The sequence below is a fragment of the Neovison vison genome, chromosome 5 (assembly GCF_020171115.1).
Source record: "Neovison vison isolate M4711 chromosome 5, ASM_NN_V1, whole genome shotgun sequence".
Classification (NCBI taxonomy): domain Eukaryota; kingdom Metazoa; phylum Chordata; class Mammalia; order Carnivora; family Mustelidae; genus Neogale; species Neogale vison.
Window position 1 is genome coordinate 155,536,328 of NC_058095.1, and position 19,677 is coordinate 155,556,004.

Below are 19,677 nucleotides of genomic sequence, written 5' to 3' on the forward strand. Positions count from 1 at the left end.
TCATAGTGGCTGTCCCCAGTCTGAGATGTTCTGTGCTTGCTGACGCTAAGCCTTTTCTGCCTGTCCCCTGGTGGGCTGCCAGATAGCTCCACTGGCTTCTCCTACCCTGTCCACACGCAGAATATTGCTGGGTTGAATCCGAAGTTCTCCCTTCTGTTGTTTGTCCCGCACCCTTGCTCTTACCTATTCCCATTGCTTGAACTGCTGTCAGTGCCCCAGACCCCCAGATCCTTACCTCTGCTGAGCTTTCCCTGGAGGTCCAGGTCCCCGCCTGGATCTCTCCTAGATGCTCCCGGCCCACTGCTGCGTCGCATTTCTGTTTGCACTGCCTGGGATGTTCTTCCCACGTCTTCGGGTCGCTGGCACCCCATTATCCTGAAGAGCTTTGCTCAAATGTCACTTCCTCCAAAGCTTCCCTGGCACTGACCTACAGACAGTCCCTGCTCCAGGCCACTTTATTTTGTTTCCTTCACAGAACTTATCTGGGATTGGTTTGTGTGTTTGCTGTCTCACTCTGTATTCGCCATACTGACCGCTGTTCCCGTACAAGAACAGGGCCTTGTTGGTCTAATCCTCCACTGTCCGCCGAGTGCCTGGAACAGTGCTCAACAAAGTCTTGCCTCATTAATTGACTTAAATTTTATTAAAACATTAAAGTGTACTTTCCTCCTATTAGCACATTGTCAAATATGTTCTAATTTGCTATGAATAATTTATCCTAAGAATCAGATTCACAAAAGTAAAGATTTTTTTACAAAATAGCCAAACTCCTTTTAACCTAGAAAACCAGTCTTTAGATGTCTCATATCATATAAATTACCTTAAAGATGAAAAAAAAAATAGGCTTGTTTGTAAATAGAATTGTGAATTACTATTGGCAAGGATTTTAAAACTAGAAAAATCATTACTTGAAAAATGTATCAGAGCACTATGTAAATTGTAAACTGTCTTTATTTTCTGATAAATTTATGATATATCTGGATTGCATCATTGGCCATTAAAGGGTTTTTTTTTTTTTTTAAGATTTTATTTATTTGTCAGCAAGAAAAAGAGAGAGCACAAGCAGGGGGATTGACAGGCAGAGGGAGAAGCAGGGAGCCCAATGTAGGACTCGATCCCAGGACTCTGGGATCATGACCTGAGCCAAAGGCAGACGCTCAACCCTCTGAGCCACTCGGGCATCCCTTAAAGTTGTTTTCTGCCAGTATCTCTCTGATGGCCATCTGCCAGTAAGAGTAACCACAGAGGGAGTACAGTGTGAAAGTGTTTCAGTAATCAGATCTTGTATGGCTTTTTTTGTTAAAGAAAACATTGTTTTTTAAATACTTGGCCAGTTCTTTGAGTACGAAGTGGTTAGGATTTTGCTGTCTCTTCTAGCTTTATAAAAACAAATTTGTTTAGTGAGTAAATTAAGTTCTTGTTTACTTGTCCTGCTTACTGCTGTGCACCTGATAGGAGTGGTGTTTACCACCCAGCACTGCTAGAATGAAGGAGCGTAGCCTGGGAGGTATTTTGTGGTCTTCTGATTTCTATGTTAGTATGTTCTCGAACGCAGTTACGGTGAAACCATCCCGTTGGACCTCCTTCTTTCAGGCATCGGGCCTCTGCTACCACAGCAAAGTATTCCGGCTCCACCAGGCGCTCTGCATTCCCATATGGATGGCAAAGTTCTTCTCTTGGACGCTGGAGCCCATCTTCTCATCTCCAGAACCCGCCACCGAAGCCCGGATTGGGATGGGGGCCACCGTCGACATCCAGAGACAGCAGAGGATGGAGCGGCTTGACCGGCAGCTGACGCTCTCTCAGTTTGCACAAGTGAGGCGACAGAGACAGCAGGTAAGCCGTGACAGACAGACTGGAAAGGCCCAAGTGCTCGGCACACTTCACCTCTGCGGCTTACCGTGCGGCCGAGAGGACGCGTCACTCCTGCGCATGGCAGCCTGGAGAACTTGATGTTTCCACATAGGATGTAGGTCTCTGTTAGTGGTTTTCTTAGCACTTTGGGTTTTTTGGTTTTTTAAGCAAAAAAAAAATTTGCAGCTGAAACGACTGGTCAAACTGGGCATTCTTATTCCACTCCTATTAGATAAACATAATTTCTTAGAGAAACACCAACCTAGTTAACAAGACATGATATTTATCTGTCCTTATAATCTCGTAAAAGCCACAGTGTGTTCCTGTTAAAAATGCTGGTTATCATGTGTGCTGCAGTGAAGGGCAGATGTGAAGCTTCTCGATTTTCCTTGGTTGAAAGGGAGAGACTATGAAGATGAGAAAGTTTCAGGGGAATAACTAGTGAATCAAAGGCTGTGTTTTCTTAGCCTCGTCATCAGTATCTGGAAATACTGCACATTTATCTATAAAAACTGCTGTATGCAAACACTCTAATGGCACCCCTGTCTTTCAAGGTTACTGTACGTCAGCCCGACCCTCCTACTGATCATGCTCTGGCACTTTGCCGTTCAGCACACCGCGCTCTTTATCTCTGTGTCCGTCTCCTTTACCCTCTGGGGTATGAGAGAGGATACTGTTCTCTCACGCCATCTCCCTGTTTCCTTCCTGCCTTCACCGGGTGTGAGAACTAGGTCTGCAGGCCTCACGGTGGTCTGGAAAAGTGAGATCAAGTGTGGCATCCCAGGTGTCCCATTGGAGATAGAGGTCCTAGAGTTTATATACCCTTACTAATGGGCTGAGCCTATAGGTGAAAAAGAAAACCCAGGTTGTTCCCTACAGAGGTATTTGACCTTGAGATGACTCTGGAACATACAACAAAGACACCTATGATGTATTTAAATGTGGAGGACAGATCTCTCACCTCAGAGTTGGAGGTGTAGATCATGCAGTCAGCTTCAGAGGGTTGACTAGGTGCTAAGTGAGTCCTTTAAGAGAATTATATCCAAGATGAACATAAGCCATGGAAGGAGCCTTGTGTGTAGCGAGAGGGGGAGCTGGATCCTACAAGAAAAGAGAAGGAAGAATGAAAAGTATGAGAACTCAGAAAGACCAGGTCCAAAAACTGAAGTCATGGTGAGTATAAATACTTTCCAGGTAGTATGGGCAGAGCTGTGAGGGAGAGAAAGACAGGGTGTGATTCTGAGGTTTCTGGCTTAGATAGTGGGATGGATTGATGACAGCACCATTTCTCCAATGCCAAAAGAGCAGATCTGGGGGAAATACATTGACTGAGGTACCTTCGGAATACCTAGGACTCTCCATAAGATAGCTCGTGGAGCCCATGCTTGTGAGTAAACCAGAGAGGTCGTATTGCTTAGCTTGGCATCCCCAGGCAAATCTTCATGCATCAAGTTTCTTAGGGAACACTGTCGGAATCCACATCTTTTGCGGGGAGTGGTGGTGAAGGACACGGGGAGACTGAACCAAGAATTACGAAGAGGGTCTGAGCCAGCCTCACAGAGAGCCATGGAGAGCCCTTCCAGACTGCACTGGATTTGGCCAAAGAGCTGACACTTGAAACCTCCACCAGCCAGTCACTGGGTGCAAACTGCAGGTCTGGGCCGACTGGCTGTCCTGTGTTGCACGCTGTCCGCAGCAGGTGTCCCTGGAGAGCTTTCTGCTGCCAGCAGTCCCCCTCGGCAGGAAAGTGGAGCACTTCTGTCCTGGGGAGGCAGGGGATCCGGGCGGTGGGCCAAAGCACCCACCCCTTGTGTTGCTGGCATCTTCCTGGTTGACAGAAGTTCTTGGAGCAGCTCCTGCAGGACTCCAGTGATGCTCTTGCCCCCGGAGAAACCCTCAAGAGGAAGATTAGGACACACTTCATCCCCTACTGGGGAAGTTGCTCTCCAGGCCACCCTGGCCACCCCGTCCCTCTTCTGCTTTCCATTTGACCATTGGCAGGAAGACAGTCTGGTGAAGTGACCCAGAACGTCATCCCTGTGAGGTCTCAGTCCCGGGTCACCTTGCCTCTCTCAGGCTGCATCTGCTGCCCTTGTCCTTTTACCGTAAAAACCAGGGCATGGGCATCCCAGGAGACTCCCTCACGCCACACATGTTTTTCCCTCCTACTTTTGTCCCCCTAGTTGTGCCTTTCCTGGAGGATTACAGTTACTTAATCCTGCCATGAAAATGACTTCTTCCCTGGCCTGCTGCTGTCGGCACGAGAGCCCAAAATGACTGGGCAGCAGCTGTCACTTCACATGTAATGGCCTGATCTTGTCCCCAGTGGAAGCGTTACCCTCCTGGGTGGCAAGCTCTCTGAGCCCATGGAATCTAGTTTCAGGGACAGGAAGCCCAGGTTCCCAAGCAGGTCACTGGTTGAGAGGGTACTTAGGGCCACTGCCCCTCCTCTGTCTTCTTCGCAGAACCCACGTGTTCTCCCTGCTGGGCGCGCAGCGCCTGGATGCCGGTTGCTGATGGAGGGTTTGTGCCGCGCGCCGGAGCCCCAGAGCCGTCCTTGCAGGGCTCCCCCTCCAGACTGGGGAGCGTGTGATGTGTGAGGGGGTCGGTGCCACCTGTGCGCCCCTTGTAAGTGACCTTGCGATGTGACACGACGTTAGCTGGAAGCCTGTGGGTGGAGCAGGCTTCTGTAACCCCCAGGTGGGGGCTCTGGCTGACAGAAGAGGCAGCGGACCAAGACCAGAGCGCGTGTCCGCTCCGGAGACGCCGCGTCGCTGCCTTCGTTAGCGTCCTCTCGGGCTGCCACAGCAGAATACCACAGCAGCAGGTCCGACCAGCAGAACATTCTTTCCTTCCTGTTGTGGGGGCCAGAAGTCCAAGATCAGCGTGCAGGCAGGGTCGGTTTTGGAGAGGACTCTCCCGGGCCTGCCGATGACCGCCTTCCCCGCTCCGGCCTCACATGGCCCCTTCCCAGAATGCATGTCTTGTATCTTGTCTTGGGAGGACAGCAGTCCTGTTGGATTCAGGTCCCACCCTGTGATCTCATTTAACCTTAATTACCTCCTGAAAGGCCCTATCCCCAGCTCTGGTCACAAGGTGGGTTAGGAACTTCAACCTGGGAATTTTGGGGTGGGCAGCATTCGGTTCATAACACTGTCCCTTCCAGAGTGAAAAGGGCCCAGCATAGCCTGTCTTGCACTGGCTGCTGCTTCTCCTTGAGCAGGGGCGGTGTGCGAGGGCTCAGCACTAGTCTCTGTTGCTGTCGCTAGCCAGTCCAGCCCGAGAGTGGGGCCGTCCCTGCCGTCCTGTCCACTCCTCCTGTGCCAGCCCGGGGTGGCTGGTGACGGGCTGAGTCATTCTGTCTCTTCAGCAGGAGATGTTTCTGGTAGATAAGCATGCTGGTGTCATGCCCAAGCGTTGTCTCAGTGTGTGCCTTCACAGATCGTTCGCCTTGTGCTGGCGTAGTTCATCTCTCCGCCTGGCGGCTGCTCCGTGCCCTCCATCACCCACCTGTGCCCCTCACTGGGCTCCGGGGTTACGGTCGGTCATTACTTCGACTCTCTGAGCAAGGCTGGTGGGTACTCCGTGGGCAGGAGAGAAGTGCAAAACATGTCCTTTCCCCAGCAACTCTGTGATCAAGCTCAGGGAGCCTCGGCGGATATACTTGAATTAGAGAACATCCGGGAACAAGGAGTCATTGGCCTGAGCACCCAGAGCGTAAGGTAGCCGAGAAGAGCGCCGTCCCTGCTGCCCGCTGCCGTGTGGTTTCGGTGGGAGGACAGACAGGATTGGGTGGGCTGAGATGAGGCAGCTGATACCCAAGCCAAGGACCAGCAGAAGTGGGGCAGGCATGGAGGTGATTAGAGGTCCTGGAAAGGAGGACCCCAAGGAGGCCCCCCGGCCAAAGCAGGGCCAGGTACGAGTGAGAGACAGGAAATCATTGTGCACCTGTAATAGAGGGTGCTTTAACCTGACGACAGATTTGGGTTTCGACACAGGAGGCTGTGAAATGTGGTTTAGCTGGTAGTAAAGGCAAGACAGTGTTCTAGAAAAATCTATCTTATTGCAGTGTGTACTGTGGACGGGAGAAAGAGAGCAAGGAGGAGGAGATAGAAGACGATCTTTAAACCCAGCTGTGTGAGTGCCGTGGCCAAAATCAGGGCATGCTCCTCATTGAGCACCTCTCCGGTCTGCCTGTCGTTTCTCAAGGCTTTGTCATCGCAGCAGGTGACCCCCAGTCCCTCCCGTTCCCCCGCTGTCAGCTCCAGCAACCAGATCTGGGTTACGGACCGGACTCCCTCTCTCCTGGGCTCCAGCCCCAAACATCCCCCGCCTACTGGACATCTCCACCCTCGCACTCCATGGGCACGTGAAGTCTTCCATTTCTTGGCTAAAATGGCTTCTCCTCACTCCCTCCCCGAATGAAAACCACCATCACCTGCCCGGAGACCCAAGCCAGAACGTCCTGGCTTCACCTGCGGTAGGAAGCTTTCATCACCACCCACCCCCCGTCTCCCTCCCACTGCACTTAGCTTGCCTCTGAGTCTGGCACAACTCCCTCTCCTGTCTCGGCCCCACGAGTCATCCCCTAGGGTGATCTCTTTGACGCACAGATCTGACTGTTCCACTCCACCAAACTCCTTCAGAAGCCCTTCGTGGCTTCCAAGGTAGTTAACACTCATTACCCAGAGCCCTTCCTGCGTTTTAGCCACGTGTGCTCGCCCGGCCCCCCGCACAGCCTTCGGCTAACCCCGCTCAGCTCAGGGGTGGGTCAGAGCCCCGGTGTCTCCTGCCACGTGCCCTTGCTTCTGCCCTGTGCTCTGCCTGAGACAATGTACTGCACCCTCGCCCAGCACATGCACAGGGTCTGGTTGCCCAACTCCTGCTCATTCAGGGCTCCATTCAAACATCACCTCCTCTGGGAAGCCTGCTGCAGCCTCTGATCCTCTCTCTAGCCCACCCTCCCTGGGGTCTCGTTCATGGCCCTCACCATGATCAGGCGCCTTACTCTGACTGACTTCCCTCTCTCTGCCAGTAGTGTGTCTTGGGGTGGGTGGAGACTTTTTCCTCTGGAACGCCAGTGTGTGGTGATGCTCGGCCCATGCCAGAAACTCGTGTTGGGGAAATTCATGACAAATACGTGTACAATATTTACAGAACAACTCAGTGAACCGAGGCCAGCTGAATCCAGGGGAATAGTGGGGCCTGGGAAGTGTCCAGATACCCTCTGTGAGAGCACATGTGGGAACAGATCATTAAAGACCCCCTGGAACCCACGTTTCCAGAGCCCAGAGGAGGAAGGAAGCGGTTCCAGGGAGGGAAGCAGAAACCCGCAGAGCTCCGCAGCCGGGGAGAACAGAATGTTTGAGGGGGAGTAGGAGGGTGGGTGTTCGGACTCCGGTGCCCGCCCCCCCAAGTAAGAGTGAAGCGGAGATGGTAAGGAGGAGAAGATTGCTGCGCTCAGCAAGAACCGGTTGGCGTTTCGGGAGTGCCACTCAGGCCGTCCGCGGACTGGAAGCTTAGGGACGTTCGTCGCTTCCAGTGAGGCCATTCGGCCTCATTCCGGGGCCACCTGTGGTCTTTCAAGTGAGTTGTGATGTACGACCGCAGACGTTCTTAGAACGCTCCCCGGTGTGTACACCTTCCACGGCTTAAAGGATGGGGAGCGCCGGGACGACTCTGTCCCCATGCTTCCCCTAGAGCTTGAGGCCAGAGCACCAGTAGGGTCGGAGTGTAGTGTCCTTAATTAAGTTCATGAGGCCCAGCGATGTGATCTTTCTGGACCTGCTCGTGGTACTTACTGCCGACAGACCCCTGAGCAGTTGTCTCGAGGACTCGTAGTGACGGTCACTGCGTAGGGCTACGGGTAGGGCCCCAGTCCTTCCTTCTGGTTCTCCTCGCCATCCACACCCGAGGTCTTCCCACTCCCCTGTGCATCCTGGGGCAGCGTGTCGGGCCGTGGCTGCTGTCCTCTCCCTGGCAGCTGCTGGCTGCGCGGCTGGGCCCGGCTCGGAGTCACTGTGGTATTCGGCGGCTGCGGGTCATTTTTCCACTTTGGCCGTTACGTAACCTTTCACAGGTCTGTGCTGCTCTTCGAGGGGCAGGTGAGCTTTTGCAAGCCAGGAGCTGTGCATTTTGCTTGTTTTTGTCTCTCTTGGTCCTGCTGGAGTGTGTAGCGCTGGGCGCCTGAAGGACACTGCTCGGGCCCTCGAGAGATCAGCACCTGCTCGGGGCGGGCACACGGGCAGGGCAGGCGCCAGGCCCCGGCTGGAGCTTATGTGCAGCAGAACCAGAATCCTGGTCCCCCTCCGGGCCTAAGAGCAACCTTGGATACGCCAGCATTCAGGTAGGTGTTTCAGGCCCAGGGAACCCAGGGAGAAGAAGCAGAGGGCCTCGACACAGCTGTGGGAGCGACCAGTAACTGCCTTCGCCGGGGTGCAGGTTTCCCGAAGGAAGAGGCCGGGGAGAGCACAGAGGCCCAGACAGAGCAGCTCTTAGGCTGCAGGAAGAGTTGTTTTTCCTTTTGTTCTGCAAGAAGTCATGAGTCACTGAGGCCTTATGAGGAGGGGAGCAGGTTAGGTTTGTTTTTCAGAAGGATTATTTTAGCCATCACTGAGTGATGAGTGGAAAAGGTGACCCAGGGTAAGAAGGCCAGTGGGGAGGTGACGAGGGCTGCGTGTTCTCAGGGTGTGTGGCGAGGCGGGGCACCTGACGGAGTGAGAGCAAAGGGCCACAGTCAGGCCTCGCAGGGCGTCTGCGTGGTCGCACACCCAGGGCAGCCCTGAAACCCCCACAGGCGTGAGCATTTGAACGTTGACTTGCTGCACGTCTCCACGGCTTCTCGGCTCGTGGGGCCCTCTCTGCCGGTCGTGAGGGAAGACCTTGCCCCGGCGCTTCACTGTAGAAAAGCAGCAGAATGGAAGTGAAGGAGCAAGGAATTTGCAGTGAAGGGATCAACCCTGTGTTGACCGTGAGATCTGTACACAGTCTACCTAAGCATTGTCATGAGGATAAAAGAATTTACACGGAATTACTTTATATTCCAGAAAGATCTATAAATATTATTTGTTATGATCTCACTGGATGTCTGTTTTCTGGCCCTCAGGGTGTTTGAGAAGAGTTCTGATTTAGGAGCTAACCTGATAGTCACTCCTCTTAAAAACTTGTAACACCTAGAACAAGGGTCAGTGGGCTGTGGCCGCAAAGCTAAGACTGGGTTGTGCGTTGTCCGTGGTTCTCTGAGTACCTGCAGAGGATCTTCAGTTTTGCCTCTTGGTCTCCAAAGCCTAAAACACTCAATACCTGATCTTTGGTAAAAAAAGAACTTTGCTGGCCTGTTGCTCTAGAAGATTCTGTAGCCAGCAGCTTTCAAAGCGAAGTTTTACCAAGAAGTCTTAATTCTCTCTGGGTTCTGATCATCTGTTAGTTGTGTGCCCGCCATTTTCTCTGTTGTTTCATCTTCAACACCACGATGAAAACTTGGTGTTTGAACTTTCCAGAAGGTGCTTCTGTAACAGTCTCCATTTCCCTTGGAAGCAGAGGTCCGGTGAAGCCCTCTGTGGTGCACCGTGCGTGGTGTGAGCCAAGTGGGGGTTTTGTCTCGAAAGTGATAGAGTCTGTTGGTGCTGATTTCTTCGTTGCCTCTTCACTTCTTTGGGCTTCCCAGTGTTTCCTAGATGACAGTCAGCTCTGTGTTCAGTAGTAACCCACAAGGAAAGAAGATGTTGCTGCCTACGTCCACTCACTGTTACTTACAGATGCAGTTCAGTTATTTTTGCAGTGTTCAGTTGAACCGAGCGGGCTGGATCCTCTCACGCTCTCTTAGTTACATTTTGTGGCTGTGAAAATTGTTTCTCTTATCCACCCCGGTGACCGTTGTTAGGTAACACCTAATATATACATTATTATGAGTCATATCTTCCCTGCAAATCATGAGTGTTCTATCATTAGTCAAGTATTCTAAAAATTTAATAAAATACTTTTCGTGTATTAAAAATGCTCACAGGGGGACGCCTGGGTGGTTCAGTGGGTTAAGCCTCTGCCTTCGGCTCAGGTCATGATCTCAGGATGCTCGGATGGAGTCCCACACCGGGCTCTCTGATCAGCAGGGAGCCTGCTTCCTCCTCTCTCTCTGCCTGCCTCTCTGCCTACTTGTGATCTCTGTCAAATAAATAGATAAAATTTTAAAAAAGAAAAAATGCTCACAGGTTTCAATGTGTGTGGTAAGTGTACAACTCAGTGATTTTTAATTTTTTTTATTTTTTATTTTTTTATTTTTTTTTTTTAAAGATTTTATTTATTTATTTGTCAGAGAGCGAGCGAGAGCGAGCACAGGCAGACAGAGTGGCAGGCAGAGTCAGAGGGAGAAGCAGGCTCCCCGCAGAGCAAGGAGCCCGATGTGGGACTCTATCCCAGGACGCTGGGATCATGACCTGAGCCGAAGGCAGCTGCCTAACCAACTGAGCCACCCAGGCGTCCCAGTGATTTTTTAATATATGGACAGAGTTGTGTAACCATCAGCACGCTCAATTTATTACCCCAAAAAGAAACCGTGCCCAGTGGCACTCACTGCTCAGTCTCCCCAGACCTCTAGCCCTAGGCAGTCACTAATGTGTTCTTTCTCGATTTGCCTGCTCTGCCTGCTCGGCGCTGTCCCACCGAGTGACTTTCTGGCATTGCCCCTTCCCCTGGCTAGGCCTCTGATGGGCTTCTTACTCACCTCTTGGCCTCACCAGCACTACAACTTCCACTAACAGTTACTTTCCACAAGGTGGATTTAGGGTCCCGCCAGGCTCTGGGGAGCAGCACAGTGAACAAGACAGCACAGCAGGAGCCGTCCTCTCCCCGAGCTGAGAGAACAGGACAATTCGAGGAGAACGTCAGGCGCGCTCTTCCAGGAGAGCACGTACTCTAAGGAGTACTTTGTGCAGGAAGTGCATTCCGAGTGGGGCCCTGCAAACGGTGTCCCTGTACCTTCACGTGTGTGCGTGTGTGTGCGCGTGCGTGTGTGTGTGTGTGTGTGTAGCAAAGTGGTCCACCTTGAATGCAGAGGGGCAGGTGCTCAGCCTGGACGAGCCCAGGCAGCCTTGATGGCACGTGGCACGCGGCACGCGTCTCAGCACTTTTCCTTTTTAGTTTTGCTCTTTCACTTTTTGGCGCAATTTGATTTAAAAATCATTCTCGCCAAGTTGCTGTGCTGCCTTGTCAACAAAGTAATCTCTAACCAGTTAGCGCTGGTTCTTTTATGACTTTTTTCTTTTATGAGTGTGAAGAGTATAGTCTCAGGTGCGGAATAAGTTACTAGTGCTTAGTTGATAAAAATCTGCAAATTAAATGAAAATTAGGTGCAAGAGCTCTATTTTCAAGTGAAATTAAAGCCAAGCTGTTTATCTCGATCTGTACCTTCTTGCAGAAGCTCTTATGGTTTTGGTGCTTTGCTAGTTGATCATACTGACCTTTCTGACAAAAATTCAGAAGAGAAAGATAGGATCAATCTAAATTCTAATCCATCTCCAAGACTGACTCATTAAGTGACCTCGAGAAAATCATTTCTATTTTCCATTCTGCTTTGGTGCCTTCATGAGAAAGAAGTGTGTGGGACAGTCTCATGAGGGCACAGTCAGTATTTTGGAGAGACAGAAGCTATAAGCAGTCTTAGTCCTTTTCATAACTTATCACTTACTAATCACTTTTTTTTTAAAGATTTTATTTATTTATTTGACAGAGATCACAAGTAAGCAGAGAGGCAGACAGAGAGAGAGGAGGAACCAGGCTCCACGCCGAGCAGAGAGCCTTATGTGGGGCTTGATCCCAGGACCCTGGGACCATGACCTGAGCCGAAGGCAAAGGCTTAACCCACTGAGCCACTCAGGCGCCACTACTAATCACTTTTTAAAACCACAAATGAATATAGAGATGTGCCCCCAAAATAGACCTAATGTTAAACAGGGGTATTTTAGAAAAATCATCCTGATAATCATTTTACAAATTTTTCCTGCCCCCCTAAAAAGCCATTCCTGTGGGTTTTCAAAACCAGAAAATGATTCTAGCTCAGGAAGGATCATTGGAGTACCCAGAAGTTTCTCAGGAAAAATCCTTCTGATCATGTTGTGAAGGCTTGAATTTCAAGGAGCCCACTCCGGGCTCAGCCCCTGCAGCCTGCTGCTGTGGTTGACAGATGCGGTTTCGTGAGTAGCGCAGGAGGAGCCCTGGAATTTCCAGAGCGGTGAGTAATGACTCTTGTCCGAGATGATAATACAGATTAGTGATACTGTGATTTTTAAAAGACCGTACTTTTTAAAGTGATAGAGACTGATGCATGCAGCTGAGCCTGGATTCCGGGGTGGGGGGTGGGGGGTGGGGAGGCACTGCGAGAGGCAGGCACAGTTCGTGGCTCTGAGCTTGGGCTTGGGGCTGAGAGTGGCCACTGCACGGCCCTTCCTTTGTCGGCATCTGCCCTCCCCACTGGGAGACCGTCCACTCTGCAGTTCCAGGAGGCCTGCTTGCCCTAGACGCTCACAGAGCTCCCTGCCCAGTGCAGCGGCACCGAGGAGCAGTCAGGACAGGATGAAGTGGAGGTCCCCTGGCGTGCCTCCCGCGGCGGCTCTGGCAGGTGCTGCTGGGCTCATTTTGAGAGAGAACTGCTTGGGTCAAGATACTCTTCAGTGTATCGACTAGGACGAGGCAGCTGACAGCCGGTGTTTCGGGGTCATCTAGCCCAGCTTCGCGCTGACACCTGGGAAGCCCGGGCTCGCTGTCCATGTGCTCTGACGTCAGCAGCTTGACCGAGGTCTCCACAGGTCCAAAACAAGAGCTGGGTCCCGTGCAAACAGTGAGGACAGTCGGAGGGAACAGGGGAAGGCATTTTAGGGACAGGCACACTTCGGACGGACACAGTGAGTGGAAGGAACATGCACGGGAGAGGAAGAAATAACAGAATGTGCCTGGTAACAGGACAATAAATTCTCCGTGGGGGCAGGAGTGTCGTGAAAGGACTTACAAGGAAGGTTCACCTGGTATATGGATCGGAGAGAGGCAGTGTTGGTGGCAGTGATGTCACTCGCCCACAGGGCTGCACATATTGGACAGGGATGGCGTTGGTGGCACCGATGTCACTTACCCACAAGGCTCCACATACTGGACAGGGACGGTGTTGGTGGCGCTGATGTCACTCACCTGCAGGGCTGTGTGTATTGAATAGGGATGGTGTTAGTGGCAGCAATGTCACTCGCCTGCTGGGCTGTGCATATTGGACAGGGACAGTATTGGTGGCACTGATGTCCCTCTCCCGCATAGATGTGCATATTTAACAGGGATGATGTTGGTGGCACCATAGTCACTCGCTTGCAGGGCTGAGCGTATTGGACAGGGACAGCATTGGTGGCAGTGACGTCACTCACCCACAGAGCTTCACGTATTGGACAGGGACGGCATCGGTGGCAGTGATGTCACTAGCCCACAGGGCTGCGCATGTTGGACAGGGGCGGCGTTGGTGGCACCAATCCTCACTTGCCTGCAGGGCTTCGCGTTTTGGACAGGGACGGCATTGGTGGCAGTGATGTCACTCGCCTGCAAGGCTGCACGTATTGGATAGGGATGGTGTTGGTGGCACTGATGTCATCCAAGAGGCTGTTGGCTTAATCTCAGAGTAGAACAACAAGGATTTAGAAAGTGGCACACGCCCTTTGGAGGAAGCTCAGTGCACTTGAGACTTGGCTGGGTTTGACGTACAAAGGAGAGACCGAGTCCAGGAGTCACCAGGCTCTCTGGATGCCAACCAAACATCCAGAGGGAAGGGCGCGCCCACCCAAGCACTCTCAGCTGCTTGAAGGACAGTAAGGGAGCGAGATGTGATCACTGAAGACCTGAAAATGGTTGGCCTCTCTGTGGGGGAAGAGGGGAAATCTTGAGTAATACCCAATCTCATTTTTTATTTTTATTTTTAGAGAGGGAAGAGGGAGAGGGAGACAGAATCCTAAGCAGGCTCCACACACACCACGAACCCTGACGCGGAGCTCGATCTTACAACCCCAAGATCATGACCTGAGCCCAAATCAAGGGTCTGATGCTAAACTAAGCCAGCAGCCCCCCCCCAATCTCATTTTTAATGATGAGTTTCTCTTCTTCTATCAAAACGCTTATGGTAACAAGCACCAGAACTAATTTTAATGTTGGCTTTTAATAATTTTTGTGGAGAGCTCAAATTAAGGAGGCAAGAAATGACCAGAACTTCAGCAGGCCAAGAAGGGGGAAAACGAAAAATAGTATGCAGAAGCCAGTCATTTCCATACCGAAAGTGCTTTTATTCCTGTTTTCAAGGAAGGTGTGCTGAGGTCCTTAGCCTGTGCCGTCCCTACCATAACTTGGGTACGTGGTCGCGAGTAAATAAAACTAAGGAAGAAAGCTTTCAAACAAGAGATCGGTGTCCTCTTCCCCCACCAAATGTCCCTAGCCCGAGGCTGGGTCTGGGAACACGTGTTGTCTCCCTCACACCACCCCTCACCACCAGCTCCTCCTCACAGAAGAGACGGAGGGTTCCCCTGCTCTACCAGAAGCCAAACCACCCCACCCCAGAAAGCTGGGGACATCTTTGATGCTGACTTCCCCATTCAGAGAGAGGGGTCGGTCAGGCGGCCTTTGCAAAACAGTGACAGACACAAATGCTCTGTGTGGCTCAGCACGCACTCCCGGTACCACACCCCGAAGTACCACACTTCGTCCTCGCGCCCCGAAGGGCAGGCAGCAGAGCCTGTCACCAGGGCACACGGCGAAGCTGAGGCTGAGCCCTGCTGCTCTTTTCCAGAGTTTCTTTCCCCTGCCGCGCTGTGGCTCCCCAGCAGGAATTTACCAGGGACCGTGCTTTGTTGCCGCAAAGGAAGAATCCATCTCTTACATTTGCAGCTACAGCAGAAACTGACTTGTTAGGATTGTAGCCGTGTCTCAGGAGAAGTAAGAGAGGTGTGGTAGGAGCCTGGGGCCTCCCGAGAGACATGTCACCACATAGAACACATGAGACTCGGAGCACGCCCGTCGGCTCGCACCCCAGTCACGGTGCTCCTTGCCGCAGTAGCCCAGCCGCTGGGCTGTGTCCTAGGCTGTCACAAAGCCTCCTGACGGTAGCCTCTTCGGGTCCCTCTGTGCCCCTCCCCTCACTGACACCCCAGCTCAGTCCGTAGGCAGGCACCCCTGCACCTCGCCCTCCCAGCCCAAGACTCGAGTGGAGCGAGGCCGCGGCCTCCGGAGCTCCGCTCGCCACAGCAAGAAAGGAAGAAGAGTCATGGCCGAGAGCCGCAGGCCTGGCGGGAACTCCGGCTTCCAAGCCAGAGACTCTCCAGACTGAGCAAAGCCCTGTGTTTTGTTCCTGATCTTACTGCTGTGGAAAGTGTTCTCAGTTTTGCCGAGAAGAAGGGTATGAAATGAAGTGTCTGAGTCCCCAAACTGGTCAGTAGCGTAAACCACAAAGAAAAAGTGAAACCGAGAGCTGCGAAAGTAGCCTGGGATTTTGTTCAAGCGCTCACTGAGTCTCCCTCTAACTTATTATTTTCTCCCAACACCTGCTAAGACGCTTGCTGCCTGGGGCCCAGAAGGACATGGTAGCAGGGGTCGGGTGCAGGGGTGTAGCCCTTGTGGTCTCCGGCCGCTTCCCTGCTCCTTGATTCTCGCCGTTGACCCTCCCCTCTTTCCTCCAGGGGATGAGTGGACTGCTAGTTTGCCTGTTTTGGGGGGCGGGAGGTGGTTTTTCTTCTTTCCGAGTTTTGCCAGGAAGCTTTCCCCGATGGCTGTGGCCTGTGGTCCACCTCCCCTCCGCACAAGTAGCGCGTGGCACCAGCTGTGAGTCTGCCAAGGTGGCCTCCCTGAGCCGAAGTCACAGACTTTGTCTTCATGGCCTCTCACTTGGTTTCACATGACGCTTTGGCTTGTCATCCCCGCGGAGCCCTTTTCGGGGGTATGGGAAGGAGTCGCTCCCGTGTGTGTCGTTGATTCATTCCACCAATATTCATTAAGTGCGCAGATGTGAGACTGATGCACAAACACAGACGAGGCTAGTCTCAGCCCTCGTGGGGCTTGCGGCCACCTTGCCTGGCCCCGTGTCGTGTGCGGCCCACAGAAGATAGACGAAGGAACAAAGCTCATTCTTACTTACACCGCGAGCTGCAGCTTCCACACTTGGAAGCCATGTGGGGAATTGCAAGTACCCACTTACGTGTGGCTTCCCCGGCACGCCCCAGTCTCCCAGCAGTGGTTCTCTGTACCTCCCAACAGTGGATACCCCTGTGTCCTGGCGAGAGCGTGCGTCTTGTCCTTCAAGAGTGGATCCGTGCGGGCTGTGCTCTCTGAGGCGCCTTGCTTTAGCCCCTCCCATCCCTTCCATCCAAACCTCCCTTACTAGCCTGCTGGGCTCCCCTGTAAAAGCTAACCATAAGGCCTTTGCTAATGAAAATCTGTAGAACTGAACTCCACTATGTGCTCCGTTCGTTGATTCATTCCGCCAATATTCGTTAAGTGCGCAGATGTGAGATGATGCACAAACACAGACGAGGCTAGTCTCAGCCCTCGTGGGGCTTGCGGCCACCGTGGGAGTCCCGCCAGTCGGCACAGACCCGCAGAGCAATGCCGTCCTCGGAAAGGACGTGAGAGCCGAGCGTAGGAGAGGAGCGTTTGGGGGATTAGGGCAGGCTCCTGGGCAAGAGTCTGGAATGTGAAGGTCGAGAAAGACCATTGGAGTGGTGAACAGGACGCTGGCCAACCATGGCGAGAAATGCCAGCCGTGCCCCAAGGGCTGTGGGGACTTGCTGAGTGGTATCAGAGAAGCGTGTCTGCGGTTGAGAAGACTCTTCGTGTACTCGCTTTTTTTCTTCCTAACTGTATTCTATTTGAGGCCAGATTTTTTTTTTATATACTGTAGAGGCCAAAGTAACATACAACCAAATTGAATACAAAAGCAAATACGAGAATCCAGCCGTCTTCTGTTAAGTCAGACTGTTAACAGATTTGCAGCAGATCTTCAGCTGAACGGATTCTTCTCATGAACAGATCCTTTTTGTGTCCTTATGGAATGTATCAGCCCTCATAGAAAATATATTTTGAAAGCATTGTTATTTTCTTGTAAAAATATATTATCTTAGCAAGTGATGAGTTTGTGATTATTATTAATGAATAAATATTTTAAGATTAATAGGAAGACAGTGGGGAGGCACTGAAGGGCTGGGAAGTAGAAGAGCGACCTGGTGAGATTTGTATCTTAGCAAACTCACCGTGGAGCCCCCGCCCTCTGACGCAGGCCTGAAACGGCGCAGTGAGAGTGCGGTGGAGGGAGGTGGGCAGCGATTCCCGGACGCGGAGGAGTTACTGTCGGCAGAGCCCAGTGGTCTGGCTTATGCAAGTGGGTGGGTATTGGTATCCGTCCCCAGGATTGGGGACACACAGACGTGGGACTGAAGATGAACATTGTTGGAGACGTGTTCCATCTTAGATGTCTCTGGAACATCCAAGTGGGAGTGTCCAGGAGGCAGGTGTGTAGCCCTGGGCTGCAGCACCGGGAGGTAGGGGTTTCAGAGTGACTAAAGCCCTAGGAAAGCCTGAGCACCTGGGGACGGGACATGGAAAAGAAGAGGAATGACCCCGCGCAGAACCAAAGGGGGCCTTGGAATTTCAAGGATAGGAGCAGGAGAAGACAGCTGCGCGGGGCCCTGAGAGCAGAGCCGGGAGGGTTCGTAGGCCCAGTGCCCCGGGCTTTCGAGCAGAGAGCTGAGGTGTTCCTCTGGGTCAGGAAAGGGTGTTACTGGTACCTAGAAGCAAAAGGGGAAAACGAATGGTTCGAAGACCAAAGTGAGCTTCTAGAAGGCAGGCCACCACCTAACTTCTCTTTCCAGCTTCACTGCCTGAGGTCCTAACAGCTACATCAGTAGACTCCAGATAATTATGCTGCTTTTACCTTACCTAGTGCTACTAAAACAGGCCGGTCTTTTCTGTGGTAGAACTTCCCAGCCACCGTTTCACGGTCACAGATGGGCTGCGATACGGGTCCCCTCAGCCCACGGGGCCGCCGGCTGCAGGCAGCTTTGGTGGTCTGTTCCGAGTGCCATGCAGATAGGTCTTCTCCTGTATGTGCCGTGACGTGGAGAATACTGGAAAGTCCTGGTCTGTGGAGGGTTAGTAATTCCTAGCACGGGTGCCGCCTCATTTCCTCTGCTCCTCAGGCAGACATCACACGGTCTTATCATCTCCCTACTGAACCCACAGCCTCCCTCGGACTCTCCCGGCCGGGGTCCCCGGGCAGCCACAGACCGCGCAGAGCGGAGGGCCCAGCTGCCTGCGTGACGCTCCGGCCTCGCGCACGGATGAGGCCTTGCAGCCGCCGCAGCTGGGGATCCAGCGTGCCTCTCCTCCAGCGACCGGCCCTTCTCAGATAAGAGGGCAGTGCTTCCAGAGACTTCTACGTGTTCTCCACCATCACCTTCACCGTGTGCACTCCGTAATTGTCCTGCATCTCGCTCTGTGACTGGGGAACGAGTGCGGGCTGCCCTGAGCCTCGAGCCGTGCTGGCCTCCCTGGGAGGCCGTGGGGAGCACCGTTCTCGCCCCGTCACAGCCCTGCGGGCCCCACAGTCGAGTTCACAAGACAAGAAATAAGGCTGGAAGGCATAATGCAGACATTAGGAGGGGACAGTAGCTCATATATATAATAAGCTTTAGAAGTTTTCAGGCTCTGGGGCACCTGTGCTGGCTCAGTGGGTTAAAGCCTCTGCCTTAGCAGAGCACCTTAGCTCAGGTCATGATCTCAGGGTCCTGGGATCGAGCCCCGCATCAGGCTCTCTGCTCATAGGGGAGCCTGCTTCCTCCTCTCTCTCCACCTGCCTCTCTTTCTACATGTGATCTCTGTCTGTCAAATAAATAAAAAGTCTTTTTAAAAAAAGTTTTCAGGTTCTTTTTTAAATGCTTTCCCTGTATTAACTCATTTATTTCCCATAATGTCTTTCTGAGCTAAGTGTGGTGTTACTCTCATAGAAGAGAAAACAGGCTCAGAGAAATTTCTCTCAGACTAAGGCCCGAGGTCGCACCAGAAGTGGCAGGGCTGGACTGGGAACCCAGGTCACCTGGCTCTAGAGACTATTCTTGGTCCCTCAGCTGCCTCCACCTGACTGCTCCTGTCTCCGGACTCCTTAGTGCTCCCTGCCTTGTCCCTTGAAGCAGGTATAAACCTGCTTTGAACAGGTTGACAAGTGTCTGGTTCTCCTCTCCGTCTCCTCGTCCTCTCAAATACAGTGAAGCCCCCGTCCTCTCTGAAGCTTTCCCCCTGTGCTTCGGCTGCTCAGTGCCCACTCTGCACCTGCCGGGCCCTTTAGCTGATGCTGCTCTGCGCCCGTCTGAATTCTAGTCCACCTTGCCTCCTGATTTTTTCCATTTCCGATGTCTTGCCTTCCCCTGAGACAATGGGCTCCACGTGAACATTGCTTCTACCCTCCCTTGGGAGTGGCCCAGAGAGCCACTAGGGCGCTGCTGTGACCCAGCTTCCCCGTGTAGACACTTCTCAGCGTACACGCTGCCTCGTCAGCCTGCCCTGAAACCCGCCAAAGCCTTTAGAGGTAGGGTTTAGTCCACAGGGCCTCCGCTTGATAAAGTGTTGCGAACGTTTACAGTTCTGAACTGGAAAAGCAGTCATTTTTTAAATTTTCATGATAAATTTTATTTCATTTGAAGAATCTCTTTACCACTAATGACAGATATTTTATAAAAACGGTTGATCAAAATGCAAGCTGTTTCCTTTTTCCTCTTTTAAATATGTGGTTATTGCTTTTGAAGAAGACAAAGTAAAGGAAGCGTT

The 19,677-nt window shown here is 52.3% G+C and overlaps 1 protein-coding gene across 1 annotated transcript in view; it reads left to right on the forward strand.

The window, feature by feature from the left end:
* Positions 1 to 19,677, forward strand: part of UBAC2 (UBA domain containing 2) — a 178,117-nt gene that overhangs the window by 136,894 nt on the left and 21,546 nt on the right. The window contains exon 7 of the mRNA XM_044250026.1: positions 1,594 to 1,836. Within this exon, the coding sequence (XP_044105961.1) occupies positions 1,594 to 1,836 (243 nt within the window). The remainder of the gene's footprint in view (positions 1 to 1,593; positions 1,837 to 19,677) is intronic.